Source organism: Nothobranchius furzeri, chromosome 11, assembly GCF_043380555.1.
Source record: "Nothobranchius furzeri strain GRZ-AD chromosome 11, NfurGRZ-RIMD1, whole genome shotgun sequence".
Taxonomy (NCBI): domain Eukaryota; kingdom Metazoa; phylum Chordata; class Actinopteri; order Cyprinodontiformes; family Nothobranchiidae; genus Nothobranchius; species Nothobranchius furzeri.
In genome coordinates this window covers 57439180-57455252 of record NC_091751.1, presented here as the reverse complement: position 1 = coordinate 57455252, position 16073 = coordinate 57439180, and the positions used below count along the sequence as shown (strand labels likewise).

At 42.0% G+C, this 16073-nt stretch overlaps 1 protein-coding gene across 1 annotated transcript; it reads right to left on the bottom strand.

The window, feature by feature from the left end:
- Window positions 1-8348: 8348 nt before the first annotated feature.
- Window positions 8349-10382, bottom strand: LOC139061827 (C-C motif chemokine 2-like). The gene is made up of 4 exons (XM_070541728.1): window positions 9159-10382; window positions 8917-9025; window positions 8732-8806; window positions 8349-8651 (listed from the first exon to the last, which is right to left on the bottom strand). The coding sequence occupies exons 1-4, from the start codon at window positions 9229-9231 to the stop codon at window positions 8573-8575; spliced, it is 336 nt and encodes a 111-aa protein (XP_070397829.1). The 5' UTR covers window positions 9232-10382; the 3' UTR covers window positions 8349-8572.
- Window positions 10383-16073: the final 5691 nt, after the last annotated feature.

Here is a 16073-nt window from a genome sequence, read left to right as displayed (position 1 = left end):
CTCCTCTCATTCAAATCCAAACTCAAAACTCACATGTTCAAACTGGCTTACACTCTCTAGTCAACAAACTCTCCACTATGGAATTTATAGTATAGTTAAAATGATCGTATTCTTATTTATTTGTAAGTTTTATCATGTTTTGTGAGTTGACCTTGGGTTTTGAAAGGTGCCTATAAATTAAATGCATTATTATTATTATTATTATTATTATTATTATTAATGTTGTTATTATCATTATTATTATTATTATTTGTATTATTATTATTATTATTATTATTACTATTGTCAAGTATTCATTTTAACCGGGGACGCCGGGGACATGTCCCCGGCAAAATTCGTGATTGGCAGCTGTGTCCTCCCCACTTTCAAAAAAGTCTGCTGATGAGGATTTTTGTTTTACCAGCTCAGATCTTATACCAGGGGTCGGTAACCTGTTCCCATCAAAGAGCCATTATTACCCATTTCCCACAGTAAAGAAAACACCGCAGCAGCCGCAGCGTTGCGGGCGGGGCCTACCCTCAGACAGCAGAGCGCTGCTCACAACAGGTGACAGCAGCCGGGGGCATCTCACCTGTGGGGGATTCAACACCCACACTTTTCCAGCTGTTTTGCTCACCTCCACACCAGTCTGGTTTCTTTACGTCGCACTCACTCTGTTTGCCTCATCTCCTTCTTCACCTCCCAGCCGATGTCGGGTTTCCAGGAGAGCAGGAGAGGGAGGGACGGAAGAGCTCGACTGAATTCATAATTTTACATCTTGACATTAGCTGTACAAAGTCTGAGTTTGATAAAGTGAAGAACAACAATTTGCAGAGGTTTATAACAGGCACGGCTCCAGGTTTTCATTTTTGGATGGGCCACGGTAATTTTGGACGGACCTTAATAAGCAGTGACTTAAGTGAAGCAGGCAGGTCGCGCTAGAAAATTTAGTTTAAAAAGACATTATAAATGTGTTCCCACGTCATTTTTATTTCTAAAATATGAAGTAAAAACTCACAATTTAATTTTCATTCATTTGTCATTAATATTTAGTCTACAACCGTGCGTTAAGTGGACCAACTTCCAGTAAACGCAAAGCATCCAGTCCACCTCTCCAAATGCTTAAAATGTGCATCAGCCGCTAGTTGGGCGTGCCGCGCGCACCATCAGCTGATCAGCCCAGACAAAAGCAGAGTAAATAGAGAAAGAATAGAGGATAATTCTGTCTGGATGTGGATGGAGATTACATTTTACAGCAGCCTGATCATCATTTAAATACGTAAACCATCACCTGTCTTCTAGTCCACGCTATCAGCATTATTTTAATTGGTGTGTGTGTGTGTGTGTGTGTGTGTGTGTGTGTGTGTGTGTGTGTGTGTGTGTGTGTGTGTGTGTGTTTTCCACTTCAAACACTGGTCTAACCAACCAGACCAGCGTGTCCAGTAACATATTAATGTTACAATTAAACTTGAATAACCCCAGAGCCACGCGCACTGCACTGTACTGACTGTAAATGAGGGGGAAACTATTTAATCAGATCCTTTACTTTTCAGCATGGTTTAATGTAAAGTTTCATTCAGTACAAACTTTAGTTACACCAATCTAACGAGACAGAGCCTGGATTTGTATTCTGAACAGTTTAAACATGTTTGAAACGGAGACGTGCGTGACGCGTCTAAAATTCGCACCTGCTCCGCTATTACGGAAATTAAACTAACAAGATGAATAACATGAAATTATTTTAGGCACAGACAACATCCCCTACACTTTTGAAAAGCTTGCAACGTGCCTGATCGCTCATGTACGTCTTAATTATCTTTCATTAGACGATAATCAATAAAACGATTTATATAAAATGGATCCAGAAGTTGTAGCCCGTCTCTGCGTTCAATTTTTGGTATTTTTCACCCTGTTGATGGTTTTACTGAGCAGGTGCCACTTTTGTCCTACGTTTCTTTTTAAAACATGTTTAGACTGTTCAGAATACAAATCCAGGCTCTGTCACGTTTGATTGTTGTAATTAAACTTTGTAGGTGGGGAAGGTCAGAAAGCAGCTCAGAAGCGCCGATATGATTACGCACAAGCGTGACGCGTCAACCCGGTCTCACAGTAAGACCGGGTTGGAACTGTTCAGGTTTACGCAGACAATCTTTACATTTAGAATTAGCTTACAGAAGTAAAATTAATGCAGTAAAATATAAAGCTTTTTATTTAAATAACCATTCATTATTTCACAAGCACAGAGAGCCGCATCAGATGGATGGAAGAGCCGCATGCGGTTCCAGAGCCGCCGACCCCTGTGCTAGCCTACTTTATTGTCCCCAGCATTTTTTAAACCCCACTCAAGTGTATGGTTATTGTCCCCAGCAATTCTGAAAACAAACTGACGCCCTTGTAACTGACCAATACTATTTTAACTGTCTGGTACATGATAGTAATCTGTACAATTTTGTGATGTTAGCACGCGAGTTTAAGCTAGCATCGTTAACTCACCTACTGCTCCCCCGCTGCACAATCTTTGCTTTGGCCGATCGTTTCTCCCTCTGGTTTGTCTCTGCTCTCTGGGTCGTGCAGCAAACTCATAACTTCATAGTTCTGGTCCATCATGAGTAGAATTACATTTAAAGTTTCTTCTGTGTCAGAACCGGCATTAGACTCCATATTTTTCTCTGGATTAAGCTAACAGGACTCCTTCAGGTGACGTTGCTTGGTTTGGCAAAAAAAAAATATATATATTAATAATTTCTGACAAAAATTACTCTAAACGCCTAAATAATTTATGTATGTGTAAAGAAATCTTTAAAACTAGTTTCTATTATGTCTCTCTAAACATTGGTTTATGGGAGTCTCTAATTTGCAATTTGCTCTTTAAAAATGGCCTCCAACGTCTCCCTGCTTGACACTCAGCTTTAAGGGGTTGAACTGGGGGGGTTAAACCACCAAATGGTTCTCGAGTGCAGCCGCTCCTGTAGCTCACCATTCCCCATGGGATGGGTCAAACGCAGAGATGTAATTTTACAAGTGTGTGATGACTAATGGGACTTTAATTTTATAATCAGAAATAAGCATTAACCCTCTGATGCATGAATTATGAAATCTTCATCCATGATTTTTTAACAATTTTTTTCATTCGCCTTTAGGTGTGAATGAAACAAATTTAAACAAATGTTTTTTTGTAAGATTTTATAATTTACAAATAATTTATTACATGTCCACTTCAGTGGACAGCGTGCAATCTGAACATGAAATATGTTGGCTTGGCTTACCGAAGTCCAAATGGAGGGGCTCAAATGCAATTAAGTCTTCAACAGCTGTGCTTAATAGCAAAAATAAATAAATAACAATTTTGAGTACCTGTCCACTGTAGTGACCATTATGCATCAAAGGGTTAAAATGTTTTCAGTTCTCCACACCTACATGAAAAGTGCATTACAGCAGTCTAGATTGGAGGAAATAAAGGCTGGAGTTAATATATATACTGAGCTAAAGTACCCAGTTTACCTAACCCTATTAGAAATGTGTCATTTTCATGCATCATACAAGAAAACCCATTGCTCGGTTCAACCATAGACCTGTAACTTGCAGCTTTGGAGCCTCATTATTAAAGTTTCAGCAGTTTCCCCAAACAACTATATTTGCAAAACCTGCATTTTTAGGGTGAAATTATACCATAATAATACATACTGGGCTGTGTGTGAACTTGGAGCTTTAAAATAAACGATCCTGAAACACAAAGGTGTCACGTTGTGAGTAGGGGGAGGTTAGCACCCAAGATGCAGAACCAGGGAGACACGAGGCAGGAGTTGTAATAAACGTAAAAATCATTAATTAGGAGCGATTGTCCAAAAGTAAATACAATAGGGCTGGAAGCCAAAACCAAAATCCAAAAATCCTAATGTGTAAATCCTAGAGACAAAGTGCTCCTTTAAAGAGCAGACCTGGAGATATCCAAAAACCAAGAGACCGAGGCCTAGTCCACACGTAGCCAGGTTTTTTTTAAAAAACGAATATCCGCCCTTCCAAAAACTTGCATCCACTCCTCCTCATTTAAAAAAAAAACTCTGTCCACACCCCATATTAATGTTGATGGTCCACACGTACCCGGATAAATACGTTGTTAAGGACATGCCAGACCTGTAGGCGGCAGGACTTCCCCCGTTCTTAACCTCGTCCTTCGTCTGTGGTCTTCCGCAAGGAGCAGTAATTCCACTTGCAAGAACAAACAAGCAAAAAGCGCTTGGACAATTGATAAAGCGAGCGCAGCTCTGAGGGCATCCATGCTGTCGGCTAGTGTAAACACAGGTCGCACACGTGATGTCAGCATTTTTTTGTCACGGAAAGTGATGTTGTGGACCTTAAAACTCCGGTTTTGTCTGTCCACATGCAGACACCCAAAATGGAGAAAACACAGATCTTCACTTTGGCCGGAGTTTTTAAAAACATCCGCTTTCGTGTGAAAAACCTCAGTTTTCGTGTGGATGACAGGCCAAAACGTAGAAAAATATCCACGTTTTGGCAGATCCCTGGCTACGTGTGGACAGGGCCCAAGGGAGCGAGACAACGCTGACACAAACAATGAAACGACAAACACAGAAAGACAGGACAGGGTTTTATGCTCAGGGGCTGGGTGATTAGGGGGGATTGGGCACAGGTGATATTAATAACCAAGAGGAGGAGCAGAACAGGGCAGGTGAGGAAAGCCCCAACTAAAACCAGTTAAACAAAGCTACTGAACTAAATAACTTAAAACACTGTTGAAATAAGGCACTGGAGAACTAAAGATAATAAAACTAATGACCTAGGGGTCATGGAACCAGAAACACTGGAAGACAGGGGGGGATGATACCTAAAGGGAGAAACGAACTAGACAATCTACAATAACAGAAAAGGAAAGATAAGAAAAGTGAGTAAGGGAAACCTGGAGAGAACCTGGAGGGGGGCTGGGGAACCACGAGGAGGCACATGAGGGGAGATGCAGACAAGAAGACATGAAGGAGACGCAGAACGCAGACCACGACAAAAGGGTATCATCAATGCGTACGTGTACACAGCAGCCTAACGTTATTTTAGTGCTAGAATTAGTTCCAAATTCAGACTTGGGTTTCATTAAAACCTGTTTAAAAGCACGCATCAGTTTAACTGTTCAGATGTCGGTCTGCTCTCAGCTTCGTTTATTTATGCAACATTTTGACAAATTTTACTACAAATTGAGCAGAAACTGATCATTTTCAACATACTTGAGGCACATTGCCTTTGGTGGAGTGGTTTAGGCCTTTTTTTGGAACTCATAAATTTTATTTATTATTTAAAGTGCAACTTAATGCTTTATTGTATTTAAAGCGGGCCACTTATTTTACTCATTTATGAACGTGGAAAGAACTGATCCAGCTGAAAACTTAAAGGTCAACTTTACTCATATTTGTGATACATTTGCAGTGTTCTTTAATAGGAATGAATGCCTTGAAAGTCATTCTCTGGGGAAAAAAGCTCCAGTGCACCTGTTTGAGAACATAGAAGTCAGCTGGAGGAGAAAGTAGCTTCAGACGGCAGGATTTGGAGTCTTATTTCCTGATATTTGAGTATATATCCTCTGATTGGATAACAGCAACATGACACTATCACTTTTTCTTTGTTAATCTGCAACGTGGATGATTTATCTCCACAAATAACACATACCTGAAGGAGTTATGTCTTGGAATTGCTAATGCTAATAGTTAGCTTCTATTATCTCTGCTGTTTCCTGTACGCTAAACTAACAACAGCCTTCCCTGTTGTGAGGCAAGATGGATGAGTTCATGAATGTTGTGACAGTGTGATGTACTCCAAGTCATTCTTTCTGAACTAAGCGTTTTTCTGGAAAAAGGGTTTGAAGACAATTTCATCTTCACCCTCCGTGTTAAACTCAGAATGACCGATCATTTTCAAAAATAAGCAACAACAACAAAAAAAGGTTTCTCTGTGAACTTGCACTTAGTCATATTTTCGTTATTTTGTGACTGATGGTACCTACAATAGTTCCTTAACATGTTTATATTCATAGATTTCAACATTTTTGATTTAAAGAGCAAGTCAACCCCCCATTAGAGGTTTACTCAACTCACTTCGAAAAATGCGCCAAAAAGGAGGCGTAGCTTGGCGGACCTAGGGGACAAAATCTGCTGTCGTATAATGAGCCACTAACACACACACACACACACACACACACACACACACACACACACACACACACACACACACACACACACACACACACACACACACACACACACACACACACACTCCCCGCACAGACAGACAAACAGCCACAGGCTACTTTATCTGGAGGATTTCTCTCCACCACCACCTTCACCAAAGAAAAGGGAGGTGGAAGATTTTTTTTTCAGTGCATTGCTGCAATGTCACATGGTTCCGGCTAACGTCACAAGGTATCGCTTAGCTAATAGCGATGGCTGATTCACATTTAAATGTGCAGACTTTCAGAGGGTGCTACACTGGCGGTTTTAAGCAAAATACTTATATTTTAAAGAGACAATGCATAATTTTTATTGTTAATATCTGGAAATAGCCAACAAAATGAATGAAATGATGTCCAGTTGTTGAAAAATATTGGCGGCTTCTTAACATATAACCATAAAATCGGGTCTAAAATACATGGGAGTGGATTTAAGTCTCTGGGCGATGCCATATTAGGTACCATGTTTCCTTCTAAGGGAGCTCTTGAGGACAAAATGCATTTACTATTTGTAACATAATGATTACAAAATTTTCCCCATTTATAAACGTTGTTGTTTTACACATTTACCTCTTCACTAGTTGCCAGTGATAAAAGGGGGTCTGATGTGCTTGTTATTTTTGCTGAAGTTTGCACTCCCCAGGGCCTTTTGACCCTAATGGGCATCCGTTGCAAGGTCTTACTCCAACACAAAAATGCAGCTTGCTTGCAACAATTTAGGTATCTACTGCCCCCTGTCGTCAGGAAATATACACACTGTCACTTTAAATAAGACTACACATTCTCTACAGTACTATTAGACACTCATTTATACAGTTTATCAGAAAAAAAATGTTTAATTGGGGGTGACTTACTCTTTAAATGTCAAACTTTTATACACTATACGCTAAAGTTGGTATTAACTGTTAGAGGAACACACTAATGCAGTTACAAGCATTTAGATAATAAAACACCAATAAGGTGTCAAATCAGCACATTTCACGATTCCAACAACAATCGACCTCTTGTTTCTGACTGTTTTACATAAACAAGATTTGAATGATGAGCAAGATGGCCACAAGATAAAATCTGGATGCAAATACGGACTCCTGCTGATGCTTTAACATTTATCATAGCTTTCCAAAACAGTCATAGGTTTCCTCCTGAAAACTGCATCCCTTTGTTCACTGAAGAAACGACTCAGTAAAAAATTTATATATTTGTCGCCTAAACAAATCCTTGAATTAATTAGTCAAAATAAAATAGGGACCTCTGAATAAATATACATTTCATAAAGACTAAAAGATTGTTTGTTTAATGTCTTAAATGAGAAAAAAAATACTGCAAAGTAAAGTACTTGTGATTTTTAAACTTTATTTATTTTTTTATTCAACTTTGAAACTTTTTTGGGCCCCTGACAGCTGTGGGCCCTTAGAATCTTTCTAATCTTTCACCGCTTTACGGCGCCCCAGTCTCTGTGTGTTCCTCATGTGTCTCCTTTTTCCCACTCCAGGTTTTCCCCTTAGGTGTTCTTTGGTTTCTGTGCCCCTTTAGGTCTCCAGCCCACTCCAGGTTTCCCTCAGGTTTCCCCCGTAGTGTTTTCAGATGCAGTAATCCCATCCCTGTTTTTCTTCTGGTGTCATGTTTTCAGGTTTTAAGAGTTCACCCATCTTTAGTTCTCTGTAGATTTATTTTACCAAGTCAGTTTTCCCCACTCAGTTAATTAGTCTCACCTGATCCCTTCTGATTACTCCCCACACACCTGTCACCCGTCTCCTTGATTGTTTCCCTTTGTGTATAAAACCCTGTCTGCGTCTCAACGTGTTGTCGGTCCATTGTCGTGTGTCAGCGTTGTCTTCTTCCCTCATTGTTCTCTAGTGTTTGTGCTCAATATTGAACTTTGTTTTTTTTTTTTGGCTTCCCGAGTTTCAGTTGTCAGGGTTGGCATCCTGCATCCTGCATCTCTCAGCGTTTTTGTGCTACTACCTTAATAAAAGGATTTTATTTCTTTCAACCACTCCTGCCTCGAGTCGTTCTGGTGTTATACATCTTGGGTCCTAACCTCCTCCTGCTCTCAACGTGACATCCATCCATTTTTGCAGGGGCAGCAGCCTAAGCAGCCCATGAATTTCAATATTAATTAATAAAAACAAACATGCATCATTGACTAGATAATTTATTCCATTTGTTGCAAACAAAAGTTAGCCTAATTGTATCAGTGTTGTACATCATGTGTTACCATTTTCTAACCAGCAGCAGAGGTAGGACATCATCACAGTACAACAAAAATAAATACATTTGGTAATAAATAATAAATACTGAAACCATTATATTACTAAGTAATTTAAATAAAAGTATAATAATTTAAGTTAGTTGAATTTTCTAAGTAGATGTGGAGCTGCTGGTTGTAGTAACCGTAGTAGACGTAGACTGAGTGTTCTTCTTTGTTTTGCGTTCCTGCCTGAAAAACACAAAACAGTCCATAAGTTGAACATGTTGTCTTAAAATGTTTTTTTAATAAACAATATAATGCCCACTAACTCTAGCTCTCTGATCTTCTCAATCACCCAGTCCTGTTTCCAGTGGCTGCAGATTTCTCCCACTGCAGTTTGAAATCTACACAGAGAAAAATGAAAATGTCAAGAAATGAAAATGTGTAATACACTGCTTATCATAAAAGCCTTACAAATACATGTGATCTGATGAAACAGGTAAATAAGACTCACATGACAGCACGGACACAGGGTGGGTTCTTCCTCTGGATCCTGAAGCCAGTGATCGGGGCCGTGATGTTCACAGCACCAACCTCAGTGCAGCACTTCACAATCTTCGTTTCTGTTTTTATAGAGAAATTAAAAAGTTTGAAATCATTTGAACAAAGTCGCACATTTCTCCAAGATTGAAATATTTCATTTTTTTTTTTTTTTTTTTTTTTGCTAGTTTTTAACCAAGAAAATCTCCAGCTCACCAGAAGCAGATGCTACCATCACCACAACCCCTGCAAGGAGGGCCAGAGAAACCAGTCGAACACACAGCTGCATGGTTCCAGAATGAGACGGTCCAGAGAGTTCCTGCAGGTGCTACCCTGTGGATCTGAGTGGTGAAAACAACTGGGCACCTCAGAACACATCTCCAGGTTTTATACTATGAAAAGAGGAAGTGGGCCAAACAGAATGTATTAACTTAAACTGAAACACTTGAGTTTGTACCAGGAAATGATGCACCAGAGCATTCACTTCCCTTTTACAAATTTCACTGAGACATTCAGAAGTTAAGGTTGTTGGCGAGGCTTGTCAGAGATATGTGGCAAATGGTCCTACATGCATGTGTTAATGAAACACACATTTCCTTTTTCGTATGCAATTATTTGTCTGCATGTTGGAGGGAAAACTCCATGACAAATGGAGATGAGTTTGTTTGATTATAATGTAGATGCAGTTACATTTTGCTTTCTTGTCTAACAAAATGTAACTTTTAAATGATAATTGACCCACACTTGTATAGCCCCTTTCAGTCAGGACTCCAAAACGCTTAAACAGATGTAAAATTTCCATGCACCCTCCAGGATCCCCCTAAGGGTATAGAGCTGGTCCAGTGTTCCACGGCCAGGACGAAAACCACATTGTTCCTCCTGAATTCGAGGTTCAACAATCTGATGAACTCTCCTCTCCAGAACCACTGAATAGACCTTACCAGGAAGGCTCAGGAGTGTGATCCCCCGTAGTTGGAACACACCCTGCGGTCCCCCTTTTTAAATAAGGGGACCACCACCCCAGTTTACCAGTCCAGTGGGACTGCCCCCGTTGTCCATGCGATATTGCAGAGCTGCGTCAGCCAACACAGCCCCACAACATCCAGAGCCTTAAGGAACTCCAAGCGGATCTCATCCACCCCTGGAGCCCTGCCACAGAGGAGCTTTTTAACCACCTCAGTGACCTCAGCACCAGAGATTTGAGAGGCCAACCCAAATTCCCCAGACTCTGCTTCCTCACTGGAAGATGTGTCGGTGAGATTGAGGAGGTCTTCGAAGGTTTCTGGCCACCGATCCACAATGTCCTGAGTAGAGGTCAGCAGCACACAGTCCCCACTATAGATAGTGTTGGTAGGGCACTGCTTTCCCCTCCTGAGATGCCGGATGGTGGACCAGAATCTCCCCGAAGCCGTATGGAAGTCTTGCTCCATGGTCTCACCGAACTCCTCCCATACCCGGGTTTTTTCCTTGGCGACCACCCGAGCCACCTTCCGCTTGGACTGCCGGTACCCGTCAGCTGCCTCTAGAGTCCCACAGGCCAAAAAGACCTGATAGGACTCTTTCTTCAGCTTGCCAGCATCCCTAACCGCCGGTGTCCACCAGCGGGTTCGGGGGTTGCCACCACGGTCGGCCGCCTGAACAATGGAGGCACGGAACAGGGTCTGTTCAGCCTCAATGTCCCCCGCCTCCCCGGAACATTTTGGAAGTTCTGTTGGAGGTGGGAATTGAAGCTCCTTCTGACAGGAGACTCTACCAGACGTTCCTAGCAGACCCTCGCGATATGTTTGGGCCTGCCTTGTCTGACTGGCATCCTCCCCCACCATCTGAGCCAACTCACCACCAGGTAGTGGTCAGTTGACAGCTCTGCCCCTCTCCATCTGAGTGGCTAAGACATGCGGCTGCAGGTCAGATGAAACAACAACAAAGTCGATCATCGAGCTGCGGCCTGAGGTATCCTGGTGCCAAGAGCACATATGGACACCTTTATGTCTGAACATGGTGTTCATTTTGGACAATCCATGACTGGCACAGAAGTCCAATAACAAAACACCACTCAAATTCAGATCAGGGGGGCCGTTCCTCCCAACCACACCTCTCCAGGTCTTACTGCCGTTGACCACGTGAGCGTTAAAGTCCCCCAGCAGAACGAGGGAGTCACCGGAAGGAGTGCTCTCCAGCACCCCCTCCAAGGTCTCCAAAGAGGGTGGGTAGTCTGAACTGTAGTTTGGTGCATAAGCACAGACCACAGTCAGAACCCGTCCCCCCACACGTAGGCAGAGGGAGGCTACCCTCTCATTCACTGGGGTAAACCCCAACGTACAGGCACCAAGATGAGGAGCAACTAGTATGCCCACCCCTGCTCGGTGCCTCTCAATGGGAGCAACTGCAGAGCGGTAGAAAGTTCAACCCCTCTCAATGAAACTGGTTCCAGAGGGGCCATGTGTTGAGGTGAGTCCGACTATATCTAGTCGGAACCTCTCAACCTCACACACCAACTAAGGCTCCTTCCCCACCAGAGAGCTGACATTCCATGTGCCAAGAGCCAGCTTCTGTAGCCGAGGATCAGACAGCCACGGTCCCCGCCCTCGACTACCACCCGTCACACACTGCACCCGACCCCTTTGGCCCCTCCCATGAGTGGCGAGCCCATGGGAAGGGGGACCCAAGTTTCCTATTTGGGCTGTGCCCTGCTGGGCTCCATGGGTGAAAGCCTGGCCATGTTCATGTTTTTAAAAACAGGCTCAAGACCCATCTTTTTAGCTAGCTTTTAACTGAATACTGTCACTTTTTAAATTACTTAATTACTTAGTTTATTTATTTGATCTTTATTTATTTAATGTATTCTTTCTTTACACATGTTTTTAAACAGTTTTTACCATGATTTATGATCAACATTATTTTCATATCTATATAACTTTTTATATTATAATTCTCATTTTAGCTCTTTGGATTTTATATTTTAACCTTAATTTAACCTTTTTCCAGTGCTTCCTCTGTGGGAGCCCTCTGCCCTGGTGGCGGTGGTCGGCTGTGGCGGCCTGTGTGCTTTCCATGTGTGCCTGGGTGGTGGTGGGGGTCACTGCCCTCCCTGCCCTGGCCGCCCGGTGTCAGTGCCTCGACTTCTGTTGTGGATCTGCTGCTTTCAGGGTGGATGGCTCTCCTGACGGCATTTCCTTATCCTTATCTTAGCTGGTCTGGCTCATCTGATCTCAGTCAATCGTGTTTTTTTTTTTACCATGGGGAAGGGGGCATGTATGTATGTGTGTGTGCGTGTGTGTGTGTGTGTGTGTGTGTGCGCGTGTGTGTGTGAGTTTGCATGTGCGTGCGTGCATGCGTGTGTGTGTGTGTGTGTGTGTGTGTATCAGTGGAGGAGTGTTGTGAAGGGGTTTTTATTGTCAGACTGTTTTAAAAATTCTGGGGATGGGAGGGAATGTGGGTATGTGGGGCCTTTTTAATTTGTTAAGCACTTTGAGTTGCATGTATTGTAGGATTAAGTGCTATATAAATAAAGTAGATTGATTGATTGATTGATTGATTGATTGATTGATTGATTGATTGATTGATTGATTGATTGGCCACCAGGCACTCGCCAGCATGCCCCACCTCCAGGCCTGGCTCCAGAAGGGGGCCCCGGTGACCCACGTCCGGGCGAGGGAACACTGTTTCCATTTATATAATTCATCATAAGAGGTCTTCGGGCTGCTCTTTGTCTGATACCTCACCTAGGACCTGTTTGCCATGGGTGACCCTACCAGAGGCAGAAAGCCTCAGACCACTTAGCTCCGAGGATCATTGAGACACTCAAACCTCTCTACCATGGTAAGGTGGCAGCCCAGAGAGAGGTGGGACTTTTGTTCAGTATAATTATTGTTGTATTATTATAGAATTGCTTGATACTTTTAATATGAAAGTCAATAATTGTTATATTATCATTACCAATCAAATGTTTAAAAATTTAATACATTTGAGTCTTTTGAATATTATTTAAAGTGTCGGATCTTAGGCTCTGGATGTCGGAGGGTTGTGTTGGCTGATGCGGCTCTGCAATATTGGATATCGGGTGAGTTCTGGATAAGCAGACTTGGGCGGTGGTCCCCCTATTTAAAAATTGGGACTGCAGGATGTGTTCCAACTACAGGGGGAGCACAATAATGGGCCTCCCTGGTAAGGTCTATTCAAGGGTTTTGGAGAGGAGGGTCCAACAGATTCAGGAGGGGCAATGTGGTTTTCGTCCTGGCCGTGGAACACTGGACCAGCTCTATACCCTTAGGGGGGTCCTGGAGGGTATGTGGGTGTTTGCCTAACCATTCTACATGTGTTTTGTGGATTTGGGCAAGGCGTTCAACTGCGTCCCTTGGGAGGCCCTTTGGCAGGTACTTAGGGAGATCGCGGATACAAGCGGAAAAAATGAGTTTTCTCTGCAGGGTGACTGGTCTCTCCTTTAGAGATAGGGCTAAAAACTTGGTCATCCGGGAGGGGCACAGAGTAGACCCGCTGCTCCTCCACATCAAGAGGAGGCAGTTGAGGTGGCTCAGGTATCTGATTAGGCTGCATCCTGCACGCCTCCCTGGTGAGGTTTTCAGGGCATGTCCAACCAGGAGAAGACCTAAAGGAAGACCCAGGACACGCTGGAGAGACTATGTCTTACGGCTGGCCAGGGAACGCCTTGGGATTCCCCCAGAGGAGCTGACCCAAGTAGCTGGGGAGAGGGAAATCTGGGCCTCTCTGCTTAGGCTGATGCATCTGCGACCCGACACCGGCTAAGCGGCCGATAATGGATGGATGGCATGCGGGGAAGGGGGGTGTCTGCATATACTGTTATCGGTTTACAACAGTTCCAGAAACTTAGACTTAGTTATGTTGGTATATCAGACATCTGTTAAAATGCTGATTTAGAACATCCCTAGTGATTTTTGTCAGAAATGATTTTCATACATTTGCTTTCAGTTGCATCCACTCTTTGTAAGCATGAGAGAGGGTTGTGGGTTAAAATCCCAGCGGATCAGCAGCTTCTAAAGCTCCCTGACACTCAGAAAGCTCATGGTAAAGTTTTAATTATTTATCACATTGGATATTAGATACCAAGTGTGTGATCATGTGTAAAGTGTATATGAGTTTAATGTACTTGGTGATAGAATGGTATGTGTGTGTGAGTGTGGAGATGAAAGTTTTTATTATGTACAAAAACGGTCTGCATGGCCTGCTTGAATGTGAACATTTTTTAAATTTTGATGGGATATGGATTTGTATTGTACCATGTTTTTATATAGTGTGTATTTGCCCTCATGTAACCTATCCTTCATGACAATAGATGGAAATTAGCCTTAGGCTATAATCTGGTTTACATTCATGGTATCTTTTTTTACACGTATGTTCATTAACATGCACTGTCCTTAAAAAAAAAAAAAAAAAATATATATATATATATATATATATATATATATATATAAACATTTTTGTTCCATTCACACGGAGAACATGTCCTGTGCCCTGACACCTTACTGATTCATTCAAAAGGTCTTGAAATCTGGAATGGATGGATTAGAAATTCAGACAGGCCAGGGATTAACCCTTTTCAACAGCCATATCTTCACATGGTTAAATAATGTAGTTTCATTTTTTTATGTATAAAAGTAACACAAAAACGTCAACTTGAACGCAGATTATGATACTGATCTCTCTATGTAGTAAATTGGGTTTACACACTTGAGTTTCTCCAGAAAGCCAGTTTTGTGACTGAAAAGAGAAACAGTCAGGTTTCTTGCAACCTTATTTGAAGGAGATACAGCACTCATCTTAGATTAGAATTTGCTAGCCTGGCCCTCTGTCTATTCTACACAGAACAAGTCTAGATACTCAGAAGGCAGAGAGCACCGTGAGAAAAAAGGCAGAAATGGCAACTGTACTGCACAACTCTGCAGTCAAAGATGGCGTCTGGCGACAGCGCAAACATCTTTCTTCAGAAGAAAGGCTTTTAGCACTTCTTGTTGTTGTTTTAATGACATGTCCAAGTCATTTAGAACAGAGCAGCGAACTCTGCATCAGACGCCATCTTCGCTGTTTATGAGAAACAGAGTTGTGGTGTGTTACTTACGCTGCTCAGCACTGATTGGCTCGGTTAAAATTTTCAGGGGGTGGGGTTATTTGAATGGGAGCAGCACTACCAGGCACTTTGCATCCCATAAGCAAGCATAGGCATGGCTGGACAGGCTAATAATTTGCTTAAATGTAGCAAATATTTTGGTTGAAATAACGACTGTTTTCCCCACATATTTAAACAAATTACAATGTTCCACTCTTTGGAACATGGAATAAAGTGCTAAGTATTTTTTTTCTCATTCAGCCACAACTCTTTCTGGTCTAGGTAAATTGCTGCATTCAGAAACAAATCCTGCTGATTTCAGCAGGAAGAGTCATGTGCGCATCAGCTTTCCCTTTTTCCTGCAGCTTATGGTCATTGCAAGTGAAAGTCAAAAGAGGAAGGATGAGAAAACCCAGAGTTCCCATCACAAGTTTCCGATTCCGATTTGTCATTCAGCCATATTTGGATGCTTGTTCCTGGATTTCTACATGTTTCAGATTGTCAATGTGACCATTGTGATGTTTCACTGAAGAAAAACAACAGTCAACTTTCTTCTCAAGACAACAGCTGACTAAACCAACTGCAAGCTATTTTTTGAGAAGTCAAATATTTTAAATGATGAATACAACAAACTCCAGAAACCTCCCAGTTTCACCGTTAGAGTTACAGTCAGATGTGTGGTCTTATTGCATCCTCTAACTATTGGCAAAGGGATTGTCAGATTGTCTCCTTTCAAACGGGTCAAAGAGATCTTTGTTCATAGTCTGAGCCAGGGACGAAACTTTGATTTCAGAAGTGGGGGGGACACAGCAGGCTTGTGCGGATTTGGGGTGGGGGGTGTTATGTAAAGACCCCTTGACACGTCATGTGCCCATCTCAATAATTTTTCCATCCTCATATATATATATATATATATATATATATATATAAATATATATATATATATATATATATATATATATATATACATACATACATATCAAAGTTAAAAAATGTACAACTCTATTATTATTTTTATTTATTATCATTATTGAAGTGCAGTTTTGGCT